Raw genomic sequence first — 21,764 nt, forward strand, 5'->3', positions numbered from 1 at the left:
GTGTCAACTTAAACCAGACCATTGATTCTATACCTGTAATGAAAGTATATGGCACAATTATAGTTTAACCATAATGGCCAATCGAAACTTGTTATGAAGCAGCAACTTTTCAAAACATTCGTCACCGGTGTTTGTGTGAAAGCCTCACACACTGCAATATTTAACAATTAGGCGCTGTTTCAGTCGAAATCAGGTCAAGGACACTGCTACACAACATAGCAAACAAAATGAAAAATAAGGTGAAGGGGAAGTAACTGGTGTCGGTCTGGAACTTTTGTTTTTATCGCTTACATCATTAACAATGAAATGTTTTGCTACTGTTTGCAACACATGACACCTATTTTAGATTTTGATTTGTCTTATTTAGTTTTGATTGTAATCTGTATATGTTATTCGTGGATAATTCCTCAACGCCAATAGAATAGGACTATCTTTTATCTATATTTGATCAAAACCACAAGCGACATATGGGTTATTGGAAGCCATGTTTGTTGTTTGATATCAAGTGGGATAGTGGTGCAATTTAGGAAATATTGTCGAAGTTATCTCTTCATATCGGAATATTTCAACAAATAACAAAGGTGATTGATTTACGAATCTTTTAATTAATTATACGGCCTTGCTTTACAGATAAAAAAGGAGAATGCACCAGTCCCTTTGTCTCCTAAAATCTGTGTTTTGAAATCTCGTCTGTTTACTCTCACGTAATATGACTGCATTCGTTGTTTGATGGTTCGATAAGTCTCTCGCAGACAGTTAACATCTAAAGATTTCAAAAAGTAAATTTTATCAATTTCACATGCTCGTCAATGTATTTACGATTACCAATACTCCAATACGGTTATGACATTAATTGCTGACATTACTTTTGCTGTATTTGGCTGTTTGTACTGAAATACTTTCAGAAAAATGCTATCTATTCCAGCAATGTGCAGAAACTGTAATATTCTAATCAGCTGATGTCAGTTACAGAAACATTTCTGGTTCGTTTCATTGAAAAAGGGGTCTGAATACAAACATGAAAGTTGACACAAAATTATTGCCTGTCTAGACACTATTTTGCTATTTTGAAAATTGCACAACAAGGTGCAGTTGTTGTATATGATTTATTATGATTGTTAATTATGCATGTTATGTGGATGATGTTTTCATGCAGGCATGACTTGTGAATGGGTGGGCAGCATTGTGTCTCTGGACTGTGGAGAGGCTCTAGGAACATATCAAGGCCAGGTGAGAAAAATCGACAATGCCACACAGGCTCTCACCATCTACAAAGCCTACAGGAATGGTCTCAGGTGTGAAGTCCCAGAGCTAACAATCAAGTAAGTAAGCCGTCTTTCATGGGTTTTTTATGTGTTTGTCGTATTTCATGTTGATTTGAAACTGTTGAATTGTGTAGACATTGTTCTACATTTTGCAGAGACAAAATATGAACAAAATGGTATATGGGCATCTGTGATCATGATGTTTGATCTGGTGTACATGTATGAATATATTTGAACATATTGAAGTTCTTTGAACATGTTGAACACGTTAAGCAAGTTGACTATCATTAGCCTGTGATGTTATCTTTGTTGTGACATATACACCTGTAAAATGTCTTATCAATGTCATTGATACTGTTTTTTCAACCAACTAGATGTAAGCTGTATGCTGTACATAGGTTTGTTTGTTGTTTAACGCCTCACTCAGCAGTATTCCAGCTATATGACGGCAGTTTGTAAATTACTCTAATCTACAGTGATTGACATCATGAGCATGAACATCTATCAGTCTATGCAAATGGGATATGCTGACATGCATTTATCACTCGATCTCGTTCACTGCCTCTTACGATAAGCAAGGTTTTTTTTAAGACCAGTTGTAGCCCAGATCTTGTACACAAGTACGTCTATGGCCCAGTAGTATCACATCTGGCTGCCAATATGATGTAATCATAGTCATCGTAGTAAACACATTCAGTTGGAATCTTCTTTTCAATTCAGTGCTGGAGACATAAAAGATCTGAAAATTCTGAAGTCTCCATCTGAGGCAAGATGCTTGTTAAACAAGCAAGCCACACCATCAAAACTATCAAAAGAAGTTGAGGAGGCAGTCAATCCAACTTGTCCCTCTCCAGTCAAGGTCATTCAACCATCAAATCATATTCACACAAATGGCTATCACAATGGCAGACATAGTGCTAATGGACAGAGAATTACCCCTACCCGGGACTATCATGACTCCAATGGTCTCTACTATAACCATAGTGGAAGTGGCAGTGGCAGTGCCAGACACACACCTACCAGGGAACAGGGTGAGCAGAAAACTAGACGCAGTTCGTGTGAGTAAAGTCTTAATCGGTTGGCTGTATTCTCCTAAAGGAAGTCAACTTTATCTTGATGAGCAGTGTCAGAAATTAAAAGAAGTGTTGGCGTGGTTGGGGTCCTTGAGATTTTCTACAGTATACATGCATAGCCTGGTTGTTAAAAAGTTTGATCATTGCAACAAAGGCCTGGGTTTGATTCCCCTCATGAGCACAATATGTGAAACCCATTTCTGGTGTCCCCTGCTGTGATAATGCTGAAGAACCAACTCACTCACACATTCACTTTAACCTTTGTGTTATCAAGGATCCTTCTTAACTTTGAATATATGATGTGTATTAAAATTTAGGATACTTTCTTATGCATATTATGCATCATATGAAGTCGTTATATTTGCCAGTCCACAGGGACTGGCAGTCAAGTGGATTACCGATCCAAGCCTAATTTAACAGGAAAAAACTGGTAATTACCAGTAAACTGGACACTGCAACTGAAGGTACTCGAAAGATCATGAACCATAGTTGCCCTCATGATATGTAGTACCCTTGTTACCGAGTTGAAGCAGTCATTCCGTAGAAAGGACAAAACATTCAGAACCAATGTGGGCGTCCTTGCATACTGTTGTGGTGGGATAAGTATAAAAATAAGGGGAATACTCTGATTCCCTATATTTTTAAGGGGATTTCTATTATGGTATGATTCAATGCAGAGTTATTTGAATTGTATAACTAACACATTTAAATGAAGTTATTGATACATATTTGTTTTAGTCTCTGACTCTAAAGGCCGGAAGTCTACCACACCACGGAAGATTGATGGACGCAACAACATCAGGAAGAGTACACCACGTGAAGACTGTTTCAGTGCCCCGGTGGAATCTTTTCTGTCAAAAGAGTTTGACTTTGAAAAAAACCTAGCCTTGTTTGACAAAAAGGCTGTATTTGAGGAGATAGAAAACCAGTTTCCTGAGGTTGTGCGTGTGACAGACAAGAAGAGTGAGAAGTACCGCTGTGATGAGAATGTCCTGCAGTCTGGCCCTGTGCAGCTTAGCCAGATCCATGTGCCAGCATCAGGGGGTGGAGATTTTGTCACAGGTAGGCATACATCATTGTGGCTAATGAATCGAATTGATCAGCATGGACCTATGTAGGTGGGTTAAGTCTATCAGCTTTTACAATTGGTGTTAAGATTTGAGAGACACAGTGTTGAACAGTTCTACTGATTTGCCAACAGTGCCAACACATCGATTCACTATGTTCTGTGAATGTTTTCATTTTGTACAGAAATATGCCCAATTGTTCTTAACTCTGCAAAATTCATGTTCTATATCTCAAAGTTACTGTCATATCTCATAAAAATCAATTTTTGATGTATTTTGTGATACTTTTGAGTTGATATATAGATACTAAACTTGTCGTAAGAGGCGACCAATGGGATCTGGTGGTCAGGCTTGCTAATTTGCTTGATGCATGTCATCGAATACCAATTGCATGGATCGATGCCCATGATTTTAGTCACTGGATTGTCTGGTCTAGACTTGATTATTTACAGACCGCCAACATATAGCTGGAATATTGCTGAGTGAGGCAATAAAAAACAAACAAACAAACTATGAATGACACATGTTGTTCTTTGACCTATTAACACCATGTGGTGATGACCCAGATGCCGGCTTGGTGGTGCCGAGTGTGACATATCAACTGCGAAACAAGATCTTGTCTACTGCTGAACAGTGTGGCCTGAGTGTGGACAGGCAGATTGAGATGGTGGGGAGGTCTGCCAGTGAGATGGTGCTTCAGTTGCTGGGGGGAAGTCACAGGTGCGTCTGACATTCCGCAGTAGCAGTGGTAGAAGTTAATTATAAAAGATCTCATCATAACCCTTGTGTTAAAAGGAAAAAATTTAGGCTCTCTGGATTCAAATACTACAGGACTGAAGGTCAAGGACCTAAGGAACCTCCTAATTTTGAACACTAGGTAGGTATGGTAGGTTGTCTAATGGAGCCCTAGGGTATGAGTGGCAGTAGTTCTAGTTACCTGAAAGAAGTATTAACTTGATCAACAGGTGACAAGTAAACATGTGTCAGCATTGTCAGTGGAGAAAGTAGTACAGCGCCTTGACATTATCAATGTGACTTTGTGACCTCATGTCATGGCCTCAAGATGTTCATTAACAAATTTTCTTTACAACTACGTCAGATTAGTCTTCTTTTACATCTTGTTCTTGTTCCTGGCCGCAACATAAACATTTATGAATGGTCGCCTCATCTGCTTGTGTTAAATACAGCCTGCACACCAAACCCAAATATTGAGCATCAGTGGTTTCAATTTGAACCCTAACTCACTCACTCACTCACTCACTCAATTTGTGGTCTACCTTATTGAGTGCCATTATACCCGGACAGTTTGTGTGTGGATCGTGGCTCATGTTATTCTTATCCTTGACTTATTTATGTACAAGCTGCTGTGATGTAGCTGGATTGTCACACTGTGATGTAAAACACCATTCACTCAATAGTTTACATCTATGTCAAGTTTCAACTGGCCACTCCCTGTATTGTTTGGATGGAAAATGTCCATATCTGGTATGACACTGAGCATAAACACTTGTTAACATGTTCATATGCTAAGCATATTTCTATGATCATGGGTTCAAGTTGCCAGATTCGAACTGATTATGATTCTAGGTTTGTCAGCACCACCATACCTATCCTCGTGAGTTTCCACAAAGTGGTAAATGTCTAAGTCCTTCATCACTTCAGGGTTTCCTCCAATGTTAAATTAACTTGTCATGACATAACTTATATACTGTTAACAGCTGCATTTAACCAGACTCACGATTGTATATTTATTGCAGAGGAGATCACTGGCTTCAACATAGTCAGAATGCTTAGACTATCTCTGTTTTTGTTATCTTCAGTGTAACCTTAACATTGTTATTATGTTGTGAATGAAATACTGTTTTGGTTATGCAGACTAAATCCCCAGAACGACCACCAGCTGCCGACTGTGATCGTGTTGTGTGGACCACACACGCAGGGAGCCCAGGGCATCAGCTGTGCAAGGCATCTTGCCAACCACAATGTTAAAACAATTGTTTTTGTGCCAAATTTTGTCCGTATGAACCAAATTCTGGAGAAGGAGCTCCAGCTTTTTGAATTTTGTGATGGGAAGAAAACTTCCAGTACCAAAGGTGATACACATTGAATTTAGTTAAGGACTAACATGGAATTAGTTAAGGTAGAGTTAATCAGTCATAGTTGGTGGGTATTGCACTTGCAACACACATCCTTCCAGAAGTGGGTGTTCTTTAACTTGTTTGTGGTATTTTTTGTAGGTACACGAATATGTATTTTTATGATGCAGATATTGTTATCTGAACGCTTTGCCTGAGTGTTAAAACTATTAGACAACTGCTGAGAATAGTCAGTCAGTTTTTCAACCCAATATCTTCTGGATGCAAGTAGGCTTTTCATACAATTAAGCTGCTAACATATCAAATTGTGGCATTACTTCGTTCTCTGAGGATTTGTAATGTTCCAGAATCTGCAGCCGTCAAAACTAACAGTTTTCGTCCGCTAGTCCTTATGATGATACCATATAGCAACCTCTTTAAAATGGCCAATGTCTACTGGTCCTTTAATATAATACCCAAACTATTGAGCAGTTTGGTTAGGACTAGAGGACTAGTGCCAATTTCTATCGCAGAAATATATGTTGATAATACTAAAATGTTCATCCCATTTCTATTTGACTGTAGGAATATATATTTGTTTGTTTCTATTTAGAACTACCCACCATGCCCGACATGATAGTGAATGCCCTTGACAGCCATGAGAACCCCAATCTGAAGGACCAGTCGTGGTACAAAAGTCTGACAGAGTGGGCTCGCAACAAGCGTGCTCCCTGTCTTGCCATTGACCCACCCATAGAAGGAGCTGCACTGGACTCCAAATGGAGCCTGGGCATATGTCTTCCTCTGAGCCTGAAGAGTGCAGCGAGTCAGATGTACTTGTGTGACCTTGGTCTGCCCAAGAAGGTGTTTGTTGAATCAGGTGTTCGTTATGTGTCACCATTTAGTCACAAGTTTGTTATTCCACTTCACAGAAGATGATTGACAAGGAGGTAGCGTGGAACTGCCGATGTGCAATAATAGGGACACTGCACACCTATGTACTTACATGCACAGCTGTCTCCAACAGCTGGACCCTCAACATGTTTTACCTTCTCCACTGATGGTTGTGCATATCTTCAGTTTTCAGGGAACATTAACACTCTAGGAGATGTATGACAGACATACCAAATACGTGGACAGCTGTACATGAACTGACTGAATCTTCAGGGTAACTTGTTACTCTGGCGTTCCTTGTGATACGCTATGAAACAATGCTAAGTGCTTTGAGATATTGAGTCCCAATCTAAAATAGACTAGTTTTATAAACCATTGTGGCAAAGAGATGATATGACTGTATATTTTATCCATGTTCATCTCTTTCAGTGTATTTGTGCATTTATGGTGCTGTATAAATTGTGACTAACACATGAGCTGATACCTACAATACTGTCCCTGCCATCGGAACACATGAATAGGGTATGCAGGTCCTGTCTCATTGTTGGCTGAGACTGTTCATTCTCTTCCTCAGTATGGGATTTTTTACTTTCAAAACATGTATTTTGTACAGTCAAGACAGACTATTAATCAGGATATATTTTATCAAAATGAACAACAGTGATAATAATTCAGCCCTATTCAGAGTTCAGTGTTTGCTATTTTATCTCATGATGGAAGATTTACATGTTAAAAGTATTATTACCATTAAGCAAGATTATGTGACATGGTAATATCACTATCTATCAATATCGGAAATGGATGCTCATCTGTTCTGTATGCAGTTTGTGGATTCTATTTTGATCTTTGAGCGGCAGTATTACACACTTTTGTCTCATAAACAGATGATATTATATTCATTAGAACAATCATTGATACAAACTGCTAAATAACTCAATGCTATTAAATAATGACTACCTGAAAGCATTGCTTAATGTTGGTTGGAGAAATTTTATTGATGAATCACTTCGTAACCAGTGCCATATAATGATGTATTTCTATTGACCCAAGAGGAGGTTACACTGACATCCAACATAAGATGTATTATTGTGATGAACGTTGACTTGTTTCTCATCATAGGAACATGTCGGTGTCTTTAAGCATACGATCTTGACATTTCATGTGTTTCACAAACCTCCAAATATTGTTGTTATTCTGAACAGGGAAAAGGCAATAGTCACTTTATCTTTTAACTCTTGTCATTGAAGTTATCATTTTAACAATTTTGGTTTTGCTTTAACCCATGTTCTGCTGACAGCATGAATTCTGAAAACAGAATATGGGTTACTGTTGTTTAACCCTTTAACATTTATCAATTAGCTGAACACAAATCCTGATGCCAGTTTGTTAAAAAATGTGATAGTTTCTACAAATATATTTGTCATGTTTTGTAACTTATTTGGAACATGTTTTATCTTGTTTGAATTCTATGTCCCCACAGGTCCCTTTGTTCACAATGATTAACCCATGTCAAAATCTTTTAGATAATGAATTTCCCGTTCAAAGTAGAAATATGAAGATGAATGTTCAGCTAATTGGAAGTTTTCATTTGAATTTAACTAACAAAATGTTGATTTATTTGAACATGTTGATATGTGTGATATATTTTAACAATGTTTGGATTATTTCGGAATATTCTGTGTACAGTTTATGCCATTTTTGATTTGAATATTGACATGAATAGCCAAGACCATTATTATTGTTACTGTGGGCAATTTTACCATCTGACCCATTGTATGATAAGGAGTGTATATACATGTACTTCATATTGGAACATTCCATGCTATCTGTCATGACCAACATTAATGTCACTAGGGTGGTGCAACATATATTCAGATATTCAGCAACTACTGCTGTTTGTTTCTCAACAATATGTTCAGCATGTCCACATGGAGTGTAGTGGTCTATTTCCTATTTATGAGGCTATGTGTCAAGTTAAGAATACTAAACCGGTATATTTGTTATTCAAGTGCTTGTGATGTATGTAATATATCCACTACATTGTTTACTTATCATTGATTCCACAACATGAAACTTAGTTTTGTTTTGATCATATAAAGAGTATATTTGTCAGCCCAGCTGAGGTGTGTCAAGTATAGTGTTGATGTATAGCACACATCCATACAATGTATGTTCTAGGTTAATCAATATCTTCTTTGATGAAATGTGCTTGTGCATGTTTTTACTATATAATAGATACAAGTTTATTCATATGTTCCTAAACGCAGATGCTAAATGACATTAGAATTCCAAGTTATTATTTTTTTCATCTGTCCAAGAACTTCAGAATCTGGCTAACTGTTCAGGAATTGCACAGTCTGATGGAATAGTAAAGTATTATCACTTATAGAAAGTTTAGGTTTGATAAGATTTGAACAATAGGATATACAAGGCTACAATCACTTATTAATCTCTCTTCTGAATGAAGGAATTTTGCAGATCTTGATCACTGACAAGACCTACGCTTCTTCACAAGACTAACACAATCCAATATTGAAGGATTCTTTGTTGTAGCAAACAAGAATGCATTCTCTGTTGTAGTGTGTATGAGTCTTTGGCCCTGGTGTAGGTAATCACTCTGCCATTGATGGTTCCAGCACAATGGCGGAACCGCTGATTCTGCAGAATGTGATGTAACCAAATAATTCCAGTGTGTCTTCTAACAATCAGAATTTGGAAAAAACGAATGAAAACAACAGCAGTTAGTAGTTTACCACAGTAGACAATCATTGTTATAGAAATCCACAGTTGTAAAACACAGTCCAAAACAAAATTTGGTTACTAGGTCCTTTTATCAAATTTATATGCCTCTAGAAACAGTAGGTAAGTTATTATTGACAGGATATTCACCCCTTTGCAGATGGAGTTTGCCAAAAGAAATTACAATTTAAAATGTCATTTCTGTTAAGGTGGATAGAAATAGAGTCAGCTTGACAAGACTATATCTGTTTTATATTCCAGAATCAGATGCTTATTTTCTTGATCAAAAAAGAGGTAAAGAATTGCAATCAATCAGTTGTATATTGTAGCAATTGTTCTATATACAGCCTATCGGTTCTACATACAGCCTATCTGAATGCCCTCAATGAGCCTTGTACAGCTTGCATGTGTGAAGGAATCTGCTGATCATGGTCTTGTAAATACAGACAGTGACCACACTATAAAAATACTTATCGGAGACTTTCGGTCGAGCAAAAATAGTTTCACATGTGTACGATAGTTTATATGTATTTGATCCTTGTACAGCTCTGAAAATGCCAAAATATCACATTTAGCAGCTGAATAACAATATACCATATTGTAGACAATATTGTAGAGGGACTCATTTTTTTTTGACTGTTTTCACCATTCTAACTTTTAGCAAAACCTTGAACATATTCATATTTGCAAATGATCTATATTTTACATTAATACAAAACACACAAAAATATTTATCAATATGAATATGTTCAGTTTTACTGATGTATGTATTCTGATGGCATGAGCCACCTATGCAGTATTGTTTTGAAGGCTACAATTGTTGTGTACGTAAGTGATGGAAGGAGAGTGCTTCAGTACATTGTGGATACTCTTTTGTGATGTTTGGAACTTTGAAAATGAATTTCTTGGGGGAGTCATGAATATTATGTATTCTGTGATTGAGGTATATGCAATTTGTGAAAGATTTCTCAATATTTTTACAAAAAACTGATGTCTTTATATACAGGCATTGAAAAAAAAGTAGACAAAAATTGTTTTCTTTTAATGACAGATAAGCAAGCCATGTGACATTTCGATTTGTTTGTAGATTTATGATTGCTTGTACTGTTTTGAACTTCATCATTGATTGAAGTTATTTTGTTTTGACCACTGCCATGTTCATGTACTAAGGATAGTATGGACTAGATTTAGAGTGACCCGTTTTCCAAGTAGGAATCCTGACAGCCATGGCAATGGAGGATAGTTGATGACGAATCGTTGTATTGAAAGGAAATGTGTTGAAAGCTTGAGACATCCAGCTTCAAAGAAGATGAAAGAAGTGACAAGATCTCTTAGGAAAGGGAATTGCTACACAAGAAAGTGTTTGAAGAACTCATGTGTTCCAGATCTCATTTTGATCATGAACTCTAAAAGAGAAGCATGATCACTGAAGAAATGAGATCAGTGCTCTGTTACTGCATGTACAGCTGACATGTGTTGGCTTATCGAACAGAACTCAGCTTTATGTACAGAACAGACAGCAACCTGCTTGTTCTGTCTTGTCAATAGTAGGTCCTGGTGGCCACTGAAGCTCCATGGTTTGTGTAGAATGTTATTTTAGGATGAATTATCACAAATATATATATTTATGTACTAAAATGTGGAGTGTGCTGGACATGCTATCTTGGCTCCTTGGTCCTGCCAGTTTCTTTCCACTCTCTCAATGGCAACTCTAGTTGCCGTGACCCAGGAATATTTCCACCATCTATGGGAACACATGAACAAATCACACGTTCCTGCATTTCAAGTTGGGTCTCATATTATCACAATACAATAAGGATCAGAAAAGGAAAGAGTAATTTCTAAATATCTTGCCAAAGGTACTATTATTAGGTAGAATAAACTGTGATAATAACAATCTCACCTCCTCCATCCTCCAACCTAGATGTGGGTATTGTAATTAACATTGAAGTGATAATGACTTTGTGTCCCTTGTCAGTGTAATAACAGTTGAGGATGTAGGGACCAAGGAGAACTTTGAATATTTATGTGACATATTGAATGTATGAGTGAAAGGTTGAAAACAAGTGATTGATTAAATGCTAGAGAAACCAAACTTGCAGAATACCAGGCTTGGACTGAGGAAGACAATTGTGACAAGACTGTGGTGTGCTGAGGGTTGAATGACTGAGGCACTGGGTCATGATGACCCGGTGTTCCAAGGAAATGTCCTTCATTGAACCTTTGTGTTCAGTGAAAGGCAGCAACATGCCCAATACCTTGTCAGCAGTGGACGCTTTCATCAATGCCTGTAAGAGTTGGTGCTTAGTTACCAGGTGTCCTGTGTTAATCTACGTTTCATACCTGGATGGGTCTTGTTTGACTTACGGTATGGTTCAATTGTTTGACAGATGTAGGTATGTAACCACGGTAACATGTTCTGTATGTGCATGGTGGTGCCTGATGCTTGTCAGGGTGTAGTGTCTTAGACTTATTGACTCATGGGTCTTTCAATTAGTCAAATCAAACGTAACCAAGCTTGTTCACAACTACGATGGGATAGCCTCAACAGCTGGTTATCATTAGACAAAAAATATGTTGTCAGGTGTGTGTATTACAATTCATCATGTTCACAGGTGTTGTATTCTATGAATGTTTTCATTGACATATAAATGCTCATGCATACCTAGGTGGAGAATGCCAGTGCCTTTTGCTTTAATTTCAGTGTCATGCTTAGTGGAAAAGGCTGAATGTTCCTCATGTTTGTATTTACAAAATTGCTGGCACAGTTGCAATATTCTTTGGTCAGTTTGTATATGAGTCACATTGTTGATAACATGAATGATGAATGATGAATGTTGAGGTCACAAGAACTGAGTCATTGCCATGTTAACTTGCCAGATGAGAAGTGTACTTGTTGGAAATGTGAAGGTTGGATTCCAGGTACTTGTGGACTGAATGTGAGACACGCGCCTCAGGTTAAGGGTGAAGCAGGACAGACATGGCTGTGTGTGGTCATAGCCTACTAGCTATTCAACTTCCACCAATGAAGTGCTGTGTTTGTTTGAGAAGAACAGTATGGGCCCTGAAAGAAACATTTTGTGTATTATCAGATCGACCAGTACAGCAGAGGATGTGTACAAGCAATGAGTTTGAAAAATAGAGTGTATTTGCCAAGTATGTTTCTATATCCTAAATATACACAGAAAGAAGGAATAACAGTGAACAATGGGAGCCTTCATTACCCTCGTGTTTCAGTATCGTAAATATCATATATTAGGAATAAAATAGTATTGTGCGAGCCTTTGGCAAGTTAAATACATGTTATTTTTTTAGGAATAGTCTATATTTAGTAAGATATATCTATTATTATATGTAATATGTGTACTTATGATACAGAAACATGAGCATTGTTGATTGTACCCGGTAACAAGTTACATATTGTCATTCTCAAAATAGTTGATGTTTGAGATGTTATTTCCCTGAAGTAGCTTTAGAAACCATGTATAAATACAATGATTGAGTGAAGCGCCCAATTTATGTTATAGTATCAAATGGTTTGTAGCCAAGTTTGTGTACAGAAACACAGACGCATTTGAAAACTTTATATGAACTTGTTGGGAACGTTATTCAATAGTGTCCTGGGAAAGAATGCATTGCATGGATGTATGGAACTTGAAAGTAGTACTTCATTTGTATATTTATTGGATCGTGATACAAAGTTTATCGGATTGGCTTTTCTCATCAATAACTCTAGCCATTATGTGATGAGTATTGCTTGTTGAAAAATTGTAAACGGACATTGGCTAGAAGCTTACTATTGTAGTATCCCATTGACTTCATGCAGACCATGTCATCTCTATGTCGGTGTAATGTACAACCCGCCTATTCACTAACCAGCCACAGAAGATGGGATGGACCCTCAAGTCTTGTAGCAGTTCATGATATCATCCAGTCACTAGTGGAAAAACACAGAATGAGAACATTTTGTATGGGTATTGTGTGTCTTTACAATTTTCATAAACATGAAAGATGTTGTCTTTGATGCTATTGTCATAAAAATATATTGGTTACCAGGGCAACAGGTTCACATTGAGGAGGCAAAGATTAGCATTTCAGATAACACTGGTATTAATTGTGACTGATGGCAGCAGGTTAGATCTGTGAGGAGTTCTAGGCCAGGACTGTTGTTAAGATGCTAACATTGTTGACAGTAGGGTGTTCATGGTATAGACTATGCTTGATTATGCCTGGCTGGATGGCGCCCACTCATAGTGTAGCCATTGGGATGTATCATGTCAAAATGTTCAATCTTTGTTTCTTTCAATGAATGTACTTGTTCAGAAATATCCTTTTCAACCCTTTTCACATGATGGTAATGACACCCTTCTGGAATCAATATCTTCACTTCCAATGAGTCCCAGTGACAATAGGAATTCATTTCATGTCATTGTTTCATTGCTTTGTTTTGGTGATCTGATGACACATTGTGAGTAGCATATGTTCTGGCAGCTAATGCTTTAGGAGAAGTATCTCCCTTTGATGCATCAAAGACAAGTAACCCAACTAAGGTAATTATGTGAATAAAATGTGACTAAAATGGCAATGGGCATTTGCTCATCAACTCAAAATCAAAACATGTTGCCTTAAAGTGCAGTGAAATATGTCACTTGTACAGAGTATTCAAAGTGATGTAGTGTTTTCCTGTTGAGATAGTTATGGGGCTATGTTATAAGGGTGTTTGCTCCGACTCGGCCATATGTTGCAATTGGTTTTATCATATTGAGGGAGGTTGTTGTTCACAGAAGACCATAGCTCTAGTTATCATGTGTGTCTATCTGTGAGTTTTTTATCTCATCAATTTTAATGATAGCTCTTTGACTTAGAGTTATGTTAGAGATTTTTGTGATGTGCATATATTTAAATGTACATGTAAAAGTGATGGATAACTATGAAGAGGAAGTCCAGAGGGTCTTGTCATATGCATATCAGTGTCTTCTTGCATGAAGAAAATATAAGCCAAAGAACTAATAAAATGGTCAGGACTATTATACAACAGATGATTGAAGCTGAAAGCTTACTGCCTTCTAGCTCATTGACACATGTCAGCCCTTTCAGGTGACAAGAGGCTTATGTTCTCTTCACACAACACGAATTGCGTCAAATTGAGACACTGACGCTGGGTCTACTTATTTTGTGGATATATTCTTAAAATGTTCTATATGCATATTTCAATGACTTACTGATGATTTAGATGTGTTGGCAGGAAGAGGACATTGTGTAAGTTCTCCTTGTTAGCGCAAGGTTAGGGAGGATCTAATCTCTCAAGCTCGGCACTCTGTACATATCCACCGTATGTTCCAATGATCTCTCACTACTGTATTACATGAAGTTGCTGTAACCATATATGTCGCAAGTTGTTTTACTTATGAACTTCCGGTCCTCATATGGTCATCCATCCTCAGAGATCAGTTTGATTACCTACACTGTCACTTCAACAAGCAGTCGTATTTATTACATATGAAACAAGTCTCCTGTAATAACAACCTCATTAATCTCAGATATATTACTCTGATAACTCACTGCTTTAAGTTTTGAGGACGTGTCCTTAGAAGGTCGCATCATGCAGACAGTGAGTTAGGCTCGACCACCCTTTCTAAATGAAAGATGCATGGGTTCTTGAGCTAATCAGATGTCAGCTTTCTAAATGAAGCATGCATTGGTTCTTGAACCAATCTGATGTCAGCTTTCTAAATGAAGGATGCATTGGTTCTTGAGCCAATCTGATGTCAGCTTTCTAAATTAAGGATGCATTGGTTCTTGTGCCAATCGGATGTCAGCTTTCTAAATGAAGGATGCATTGGTTCTTGAGCCAATCTGATGTCAGCTTTCTAAATGAAGGATTCATTGGTTTTTGAGCCAATCTGATGTCAGCTTTCTAAATGAAAGGTGCATGGGCTCTTGAGCTAATCTGATGTCAGCTTTCTAAATGAAAGATGCGTGGGCTCTAGAGCCAATCTGATGTCAGCTTTCTAAATGAAGGATTCATTGGTTCTTGAGCCAATCTGTTGTCAGCTTTCTAAATGAAAGATGCATGGGCTCTTGAGCCAATCAGATGTCTGTGGTCCTGAATGATTCCTCTTTGTTTTTTAAGCACCTTGATTTTGAAGTTTCGATTTGTGCAAATGAAAACCCTCACACAGCATGAATATTCCTTTGATGGTACTCCCTTTTGGCTGCAGGTGCCATGGACAGGATGTTTAAGATATCCCCAACATAATAGGAGCAACACCTAATATTCCTCATTTCAGAACTATTTGTTTTGGTTTGTTTTTGAGATACAGAAATGAGATATGCTGGGTACTGAGAATTTAGAAGCCTCGATGGCGAGGAGGATTAGAAAGTTCACCTGATGTTCACGCAGAGAGGTATTGTATCGGAATAAAAGATCTGATTTTAATGAGGTTGATGTAAAAATGCAGGCACATCTCTGGCTGATGTAACATCCTGGGAAGCTAATGGAAGGTAGTGTAGGCAATGAATCTGGGTGTGCAATGAATGGGGGATGACCCTTCCATTACAAGACACCTCTTTACCACTGTTTTGTCCATTCAGTGCATTTATTGCTGTGCTGTTTTATGCTTCCACTTGACATGCTTGATCTAGTCTAGTTACATAGACTTGCACCGTTAGCAAAAAAGGCAGATTTATTCAGAAAACTTTTTAAAGTGAAAGTATTTTATTGTTAACTGTTTTATTTGTCTTTTGTTGGCTACCAGATGATTAAGGATTTGTCTTTTTGTTTGTATGTGTTTATATGTGTTTATAGTTTTGGTGGGGTTCTTTACAATTTGTGATTACCACTTTTGCCCAAATCGGCTTATAATGTACCCACATAGGTACTAGTACAGGTGATCCTTTATCAGTCATGCCATTCTTTGTGTGTATCATCTTTATACTGAATGGCACATGCAAGTCTAATCCTCTCATTACATGACATCACCCAGTGGAACTAGTGACATTTAGCTGTACCCAGGCCATGTTTGGCTCACTATGTAGATAACCTTCACATTCAGACGTGCACACCTGAGGTACCTCAAGACATTAAACATTATGATTTGGACTTCATCAACACCTCTTCTGTGACTAACTTATCCTTCCCCATCCCTCATTTCTGTCAGGACATCATTGACAGATGTCACACCCTCAGTCTCATCCTCATCCTTTCTTTTTGAGAGATAAATTTTCACAACTCAGAATGTCCTTCCATACTTGAAACTCAAAGTAGCTGGAAAGCAATATTCTCTCCTACATGTTCCAGATGCAAGGTTTTCACTGGATCAGTTGTCCATCCACATGGCCTGGCTTATGAAGCTGCCCCACAAATAATGACTCAACCCAAGGCTGCCGTGTTCCAAGCTGATAGACTTGGGTACTCATTATCTAATGCTTCATGCTCCTGATTATGAAGCTGATGATGAGTATGATAATGGAAAGGTTTTTTTAACTTATTTTCACATTGGTTTTCGAGCACAGGATTTTGTAATATTGACTTGGAACTTCATTACATATCACTGCAGCATAATCATCGAGGGGAACTAGTCTCGTCAGTCATTGTCACATTACATATGTTGCACTGAATATGCTATGTCATTTATCATTCATTATGTTCAGTTTGTTGATTGTCTGCCAATGGTTGGCATGTTTTTTTCTGTGGTGAAAACTTCATTTTTGACTTCATGAGTCAACTCAGTGAGAAGGGTAACTACAGCATGAAGGTACACATCTGTGTGGAATGTGTTAATGGAAGCAATGTTTGCTTGTAACGACTAGTTGTTGCATGTAACCAGAGTTCTTCCTGCACAGGGGCAGTGGGGTAGCCTAGAGGTCGTCACGCCAAAGACCTGGGTTTGATTCTCCACATGGGTACAATGTGTAAATTCCATTCCTGGTGTCCCCCTGCCGTGATATTGATGGACAATACTCACTCACTCACTCTTCCTGCACAGGAATATCTATCATCTTGAAGTGTATTAGCTGGTCACTGGAGGTCTTTCTGATCTTTGTTGACCATTGCTTGTCAGTAACATTTGTGTCATATCTCTTGCAAAATTAATTTTTGTTTAAATGTTTTTAGTTTTTGCATGATTATTATTTGTGGCATTGATTACTTTGAAATTTAACTTAGGTCACATTTAAGAAATAGACCTTCTTATGTTTTGTCTCTAAAACACTCTTAAGCTCACATTTGACCATGAACTATTCCATTTCCATGCTGGGAGTTTGGTCTTATTACTGGGAAAAGTGATGCTCTAGTACAGTGTTGATTGTTAATGGTACTGAGATATTAAAGTGTAAATGCTGACAAGTTCAGTGTTAATTTAACCAATACTTGAGCTCAGCCTATCCAGGTTGGTTACATGAACATGACAGAAGTGTACGTTATTTATACAACATTGAATCCTTAATCCTTAACACATTTGGTCAGCATTAACACTTCAACGAGAAAATGACAGGACATATCAATATTTTATGACATTGTGATGTTTTTGATTGATGTGTCATTCTAGTCAAGATATATCACCATGCATTTTTTCATTTCTTTACTGACGTAACGTCTTCAAGTATATATATCATCATGGTTCATGGACAATAATGATAGATGAAAGGATTGGATCTATTCCAAACAATACAGTAGGAATATATTTGAAGTCGTCTATTTGTAAAAGTTTTACATCAGTGATTTTGAGTTTCATGCCTTTGTTTGGCCTGTGATGCTGCTCTAAGACTCAGCCTGTGCCAATTCAGAGGCTACACAGGCAGGAAGTATTCATCTCGTGTCACCTGACTTCCAGGCTTCCCATGTCACTCTGTCCTGTTACAGAAGGAATAGATGCTCATGTTTATCTTTGATAAATATACCACTCAAAGAAGATAAAGAACGCCTGATTTTTTTTTGGACAATAGTTAACCGGTCCTGGCTGTTCATTAACTTGTTTTGAGTAGTATACTTGGATATCGCTGTCAGTAACGTTCATGTTAATGAAGATTGTTTTATCACCATGTTTATCTTGAATTAGTCTTTTATTTGTCCATTTGTCTCTTGATAGATGTTCCTAAAATCCTTTTGGAGTCATGCTTTGTTCAATAATTTATTGTGATTAGATGTGTGTAGCGTTTAAGTCTTATCTAGATGTGGTTTCCTTGTTTATTAAATGAAAGCTTTATGACTTTGTAGGGAGATGAAAGTGCTTGAGCAATACCATTCATTGAGATTTCCATGATGTTCGCAGGACTAGATATAGGGCACACATGGGCACCAACAGATGCTCGCAGTCTAGGAATACCATACTGGACATTGTATAATTGAGGTTACATGATAAGCACAGACCAGAATTAGCATTTTAAAATAGATTTTCTATAATACATATAGATATAGCAAAAAAGATTAAAATAGCTATAGATTAAGAATATTCTCAGTGTAAGATATTTTGAAAATGCTTGTTGATTATGATAGTGTTTGTTATTTACCAAAGTTTATGATTTAACCAAACCTAAAACATGTTTGAAAAACATTCTTTTAATCACAACATTTTGCAAAAAAAGCTATTGGTCACATGGAAGGCGAAAAATGTGTTGTTGAGTGCTAAAAGTAATACATCATTAGCTAGGGTTAGGCAGTGTTAGGATATTATCTCCAGATCAGTTTTTGTCTTGTCGTGTAGAATGTGTCCTCGAACGTAGAAGTTGATTTCAGCTCCACGGATACTGGTGTGAAGTAGACACAATATGGCGGCGAGAGTTCAAGTATGGTGTTTCACAGATTGTATACTTTGTAGGTGCGACTTGTGTCTTGAGCTGTCATTGTTTTGTTTCAGTAACTGTAATGTTTTGATGCTTCTTATTTGTGTAATGGTACAAATATCAAACTGTGGTGTGATTTAGTCAGTAAAGCTTCATTTTTAACCTAGATGTATTTTATGTGTAGCTAATGCTGATGCTTTGATTAGTATTGTATAACATATGTATATCTCTTGTCTGTAGCATGCCATGGCAAAAAGACATTTAAATGTTTTTCTTTTAATAGAGACTTAGACTGGAAGTTAGCACAATAACTTCTTTGATTACTTCAAACATGAATGACAACCATGTATAGTATCTGAATTGTGATAATGTTCATGCTTTGAGGTAACAAAGTAGTGTTCTCAATTTACATTACGCAATTTCGTCAAAAGTCCTTTGTATCAAATTCTGATTTTCAAATATTCAGAGAACTCAAAATTCGAGACATGTCAACCTGCATGTTAGGTATCAGATGTAAAGATATTTGTTCTTAAACGTTGATATGAAATGTTGTTTTTATAGCAGTTGAAAAGAAAGAAAATCCTTAGATTTCTAGCCTCATAAACACTGCACATGAGCAATAAAGGTCATCACTGTTTGTTTTTGTATGTACCACTTACATTGCTTAAAGCTCAATTCGATCAATATGATGAATGGTTATCAGCCAGTCTGTATTAATTTTATCAAACAAATATCAGCAGTTTGTTATTGGAACGTGTCTTTCTCATGAGTTGTTGACTTTTGTTTTATGTGGTAAACTTTATCATTTGTAAAACAAGGAAGTGCTACCAGAGTTAATAATGTCACTTTAGATTTTGTAACCTTTTTCTTTTTTGTGTTTGGTGAATAAGAATTTCTATTGATGTATCATGTAAATTGCTCATAGACATTTCCATCCCTTTCCATGAGTAGATTTGCATACTTAAGATCCTGGTATGGCTGTGCCCATCGGTCTTGACATTGGAGGGAACAGCTGGTTTATGAGGTCCTTGTTGAAGCTCCCGTTCTTTACACATGGTATGAAAGCCATTTCATAGGAAGGGATGGGATGTTTTATGCTTTAACTTCTTACTATAGATGTAGACTTAATTTTTTTATTGTTGTATGTTGGATAATGAAGACCTCTAATTATTGTGCCAAGCCTTTGAAAGCTTGTGAAGGTTTTTCTCAGTTTAGCATGGTTCAAGTGGTGCTGTAACAGAAGCAAGAGGGTAGACCATATTGTGAGGAACATCAGGGGACCAATCACAGCACTTTCTGTCAATGTTTGCCTGCAGCTTACCATGCTATATCTAGTCCATAATAATGGCTCTTCAGATGTTTCGGTTTAAAATAACCAACATCCTAACAATCTTACCTCGTATTATTTTCTTCAAGAAAAAGTTATCAACTGAATGGATCATATTTGTATGCAACATTTGACGGACCCACTTACCAGTGATGGGGAATCCTTTTCATCAGAAAGAATTTTCATTTGAATGACATTTAGAAAATATTGAAATACAAAGATGTGAAAAAAGTATTCACTTTAGATATAAGGCTTGTGGTTGAATTCTGTGAGTCATCAATGAATATCATAATTGTGTCTCTTTTTATCCTGAATGTCATGTTTGCAGGTGTGTTGTTGGTCCAATTGGTTTCTTGGGAGAATACTTCTACCCTATAGTTTCTCTTGTTTCTGTTACATTGAAGGAATAAGCAAAGGGATGTGTAACATATTGAAGACACTACACATCTGAAGTTATGGACTACATGTTGATTTTGTTTTTAATCCAGAGTGCATTGCTAATGGTGCATCCTCTTATTTCTTATTGAATTTCATTATCATTTTTAGGATGTATTTATAGATGTTGTAGAGTTTCCTTATGTCTTTGACGGAAGAAATTGGGATTGTTTATTTTAGCAGAAGAACCTTTTACTGTTTCTTTAGTTTTAGTTTATACAAGACCATTCTTCGACCAGAAATATTAAAATGTATTGCAAATTTGGTCTTCATGGTCAATTCAGATATCTGGTAAATATGCCAACAAATGTGTTAAGAATTTTGTAGAAATGCAACCCAATTTCTTGTGCATTATCCTCTGTTTTAGATACTCTTTAACTTTACTTCTGTTCTTAACCTGTTCCTACTTTTAAGTTCAATTAATGCATTCCTGCCACATAACCTTAATTTTCAGTGTCTTACATCTAAGCTGAAATAAACAAATGTATAAACAGAAGCATGGAGTGTCCTGTTCTGTTTCTTCTCTTGTTTGCATTGTAACAAATCTTCTGAATGTTTTTTGCATGAAATGTAGGTCTACTTGATCAAAAGAATCTATGACCCAGTGACCATGCCTTCCTCATGATGTTGAAGACGACATGTCATGTTGTGGGGATTCATGCCCCCGTGACCTTGACCCATTCATGATATTCAACGTGACATGTTGTGCCTTAGACCACTGGGCTAGCAACCAGGGGTTCTTCCTCACTATAGAGAGCAGCAGAACTGATATCTTATTTCAATAAATAAAAAAAAGGTGGATCAGTCAAACCAACCTGTTAAATTGTTTGTCAAAAGAGACATTAAAATTGTTATGGATCTTGAAGAAATGTTCCTAGCAAGATTCTTGGCCGCATTGGAGCTTCTGCCTTGTTGGTGATGGTAAATGCTATCCATGTAGTTGTGATGTTTCAGTTGTGAGTGCAGTAGCAATGAATCACTAGGTTTCATGGGACAACTGGTGGCACTGATTGTTGGGTTGAATCCATGATTGTGTTCCTTGGTTTGCCAGAGCTATACATGTGCTTGTTGGTTTCACCAAAGTTTTGGGCTATCTTCCTCTTTAA

At 37.1% G+C, this 21,764-nt stretch overlaps 1 protein-coding gene across 2 annotated transcripts; it reads left to right on the forward strand.

Moving 5' to 3' along the window:
• Nucleotides 1-482: 482 nt before the first annotated feature.
• On the forward strand, nt 483-21,143 carry LOC139449965 (enhancer of mRNA-decapping protein 3-like). Of its 2 annotated transcripts, none has more exons than XM_071231613.1 (7): nt 483-581; nt 1,157-1,322; nt 1,986-2,323; nt 3,077-3,400; nt 3,972-4,125; nt 5,281-5,498; nt 6,094-21,143. In XM_071231613.1, exons 2-7 carry the CDS (start codon nt 1,159-1,161, stop codon nt 6,417-6,419), a joined length of 1,524 nt encoding a protein of 507 aa, XP_071087714.1. In that variant the 5' UTR covers nt 483-581; nt 1,157-1,158; the 3' UTR covers nt 6,420-21,143. The 2 variants fall into 2 exon arrangements, with proteins under 2 accessions (XP_071087714.1, XP_071087794.1); XM_071231693.1 differs by having other exon boundaries at nt 1,986-2,296.
• The last annotated feature ends 621 nt before the right edge of the window (nt 21,144-21,764 follow it).

The sequence above is a fragment of the Haliotis cracherodii genome, unplaced genomic scaffold (assembly GCF_022045235.1).
Source record: "Haliotis cracherodii isolate W230 unplaced genomic scaffold, xgHalCrac1.p SCAF_1, whole genome shotgun sequence".
Lineage (NCBI taxonomy): Eukaryota > Metazoa > Mollusca > Gastropoda > Lepetellida > Haliotidae > Haliotis > Haliotis cracherodii.

Bases quoted from the DNA above. Each gene is read 5' to 3' on its own strand.
- LOC139449965 (XM_071231613.1), top strand. From the start codon at position 1,159: ATGACTTGTGAATGGGTGGGCAGCATTGTGTCTCTGGACTGTGGAGAG. The intron at 1,323-1,985 runs GTAAGTAAGCCG...TTTTCAATTCAG, and splicing joins GTCCCAGAGCTAACAATCAA to TGCTGGAGACATAAAAGATC. The intron at 4,126-5,280 runs GTGCGTCTGACA...TTGGTTATGCAG, and splicing joins TTGCTGGGGGGAAGTCACAG to ACTAAATCCCCAGAACGACC.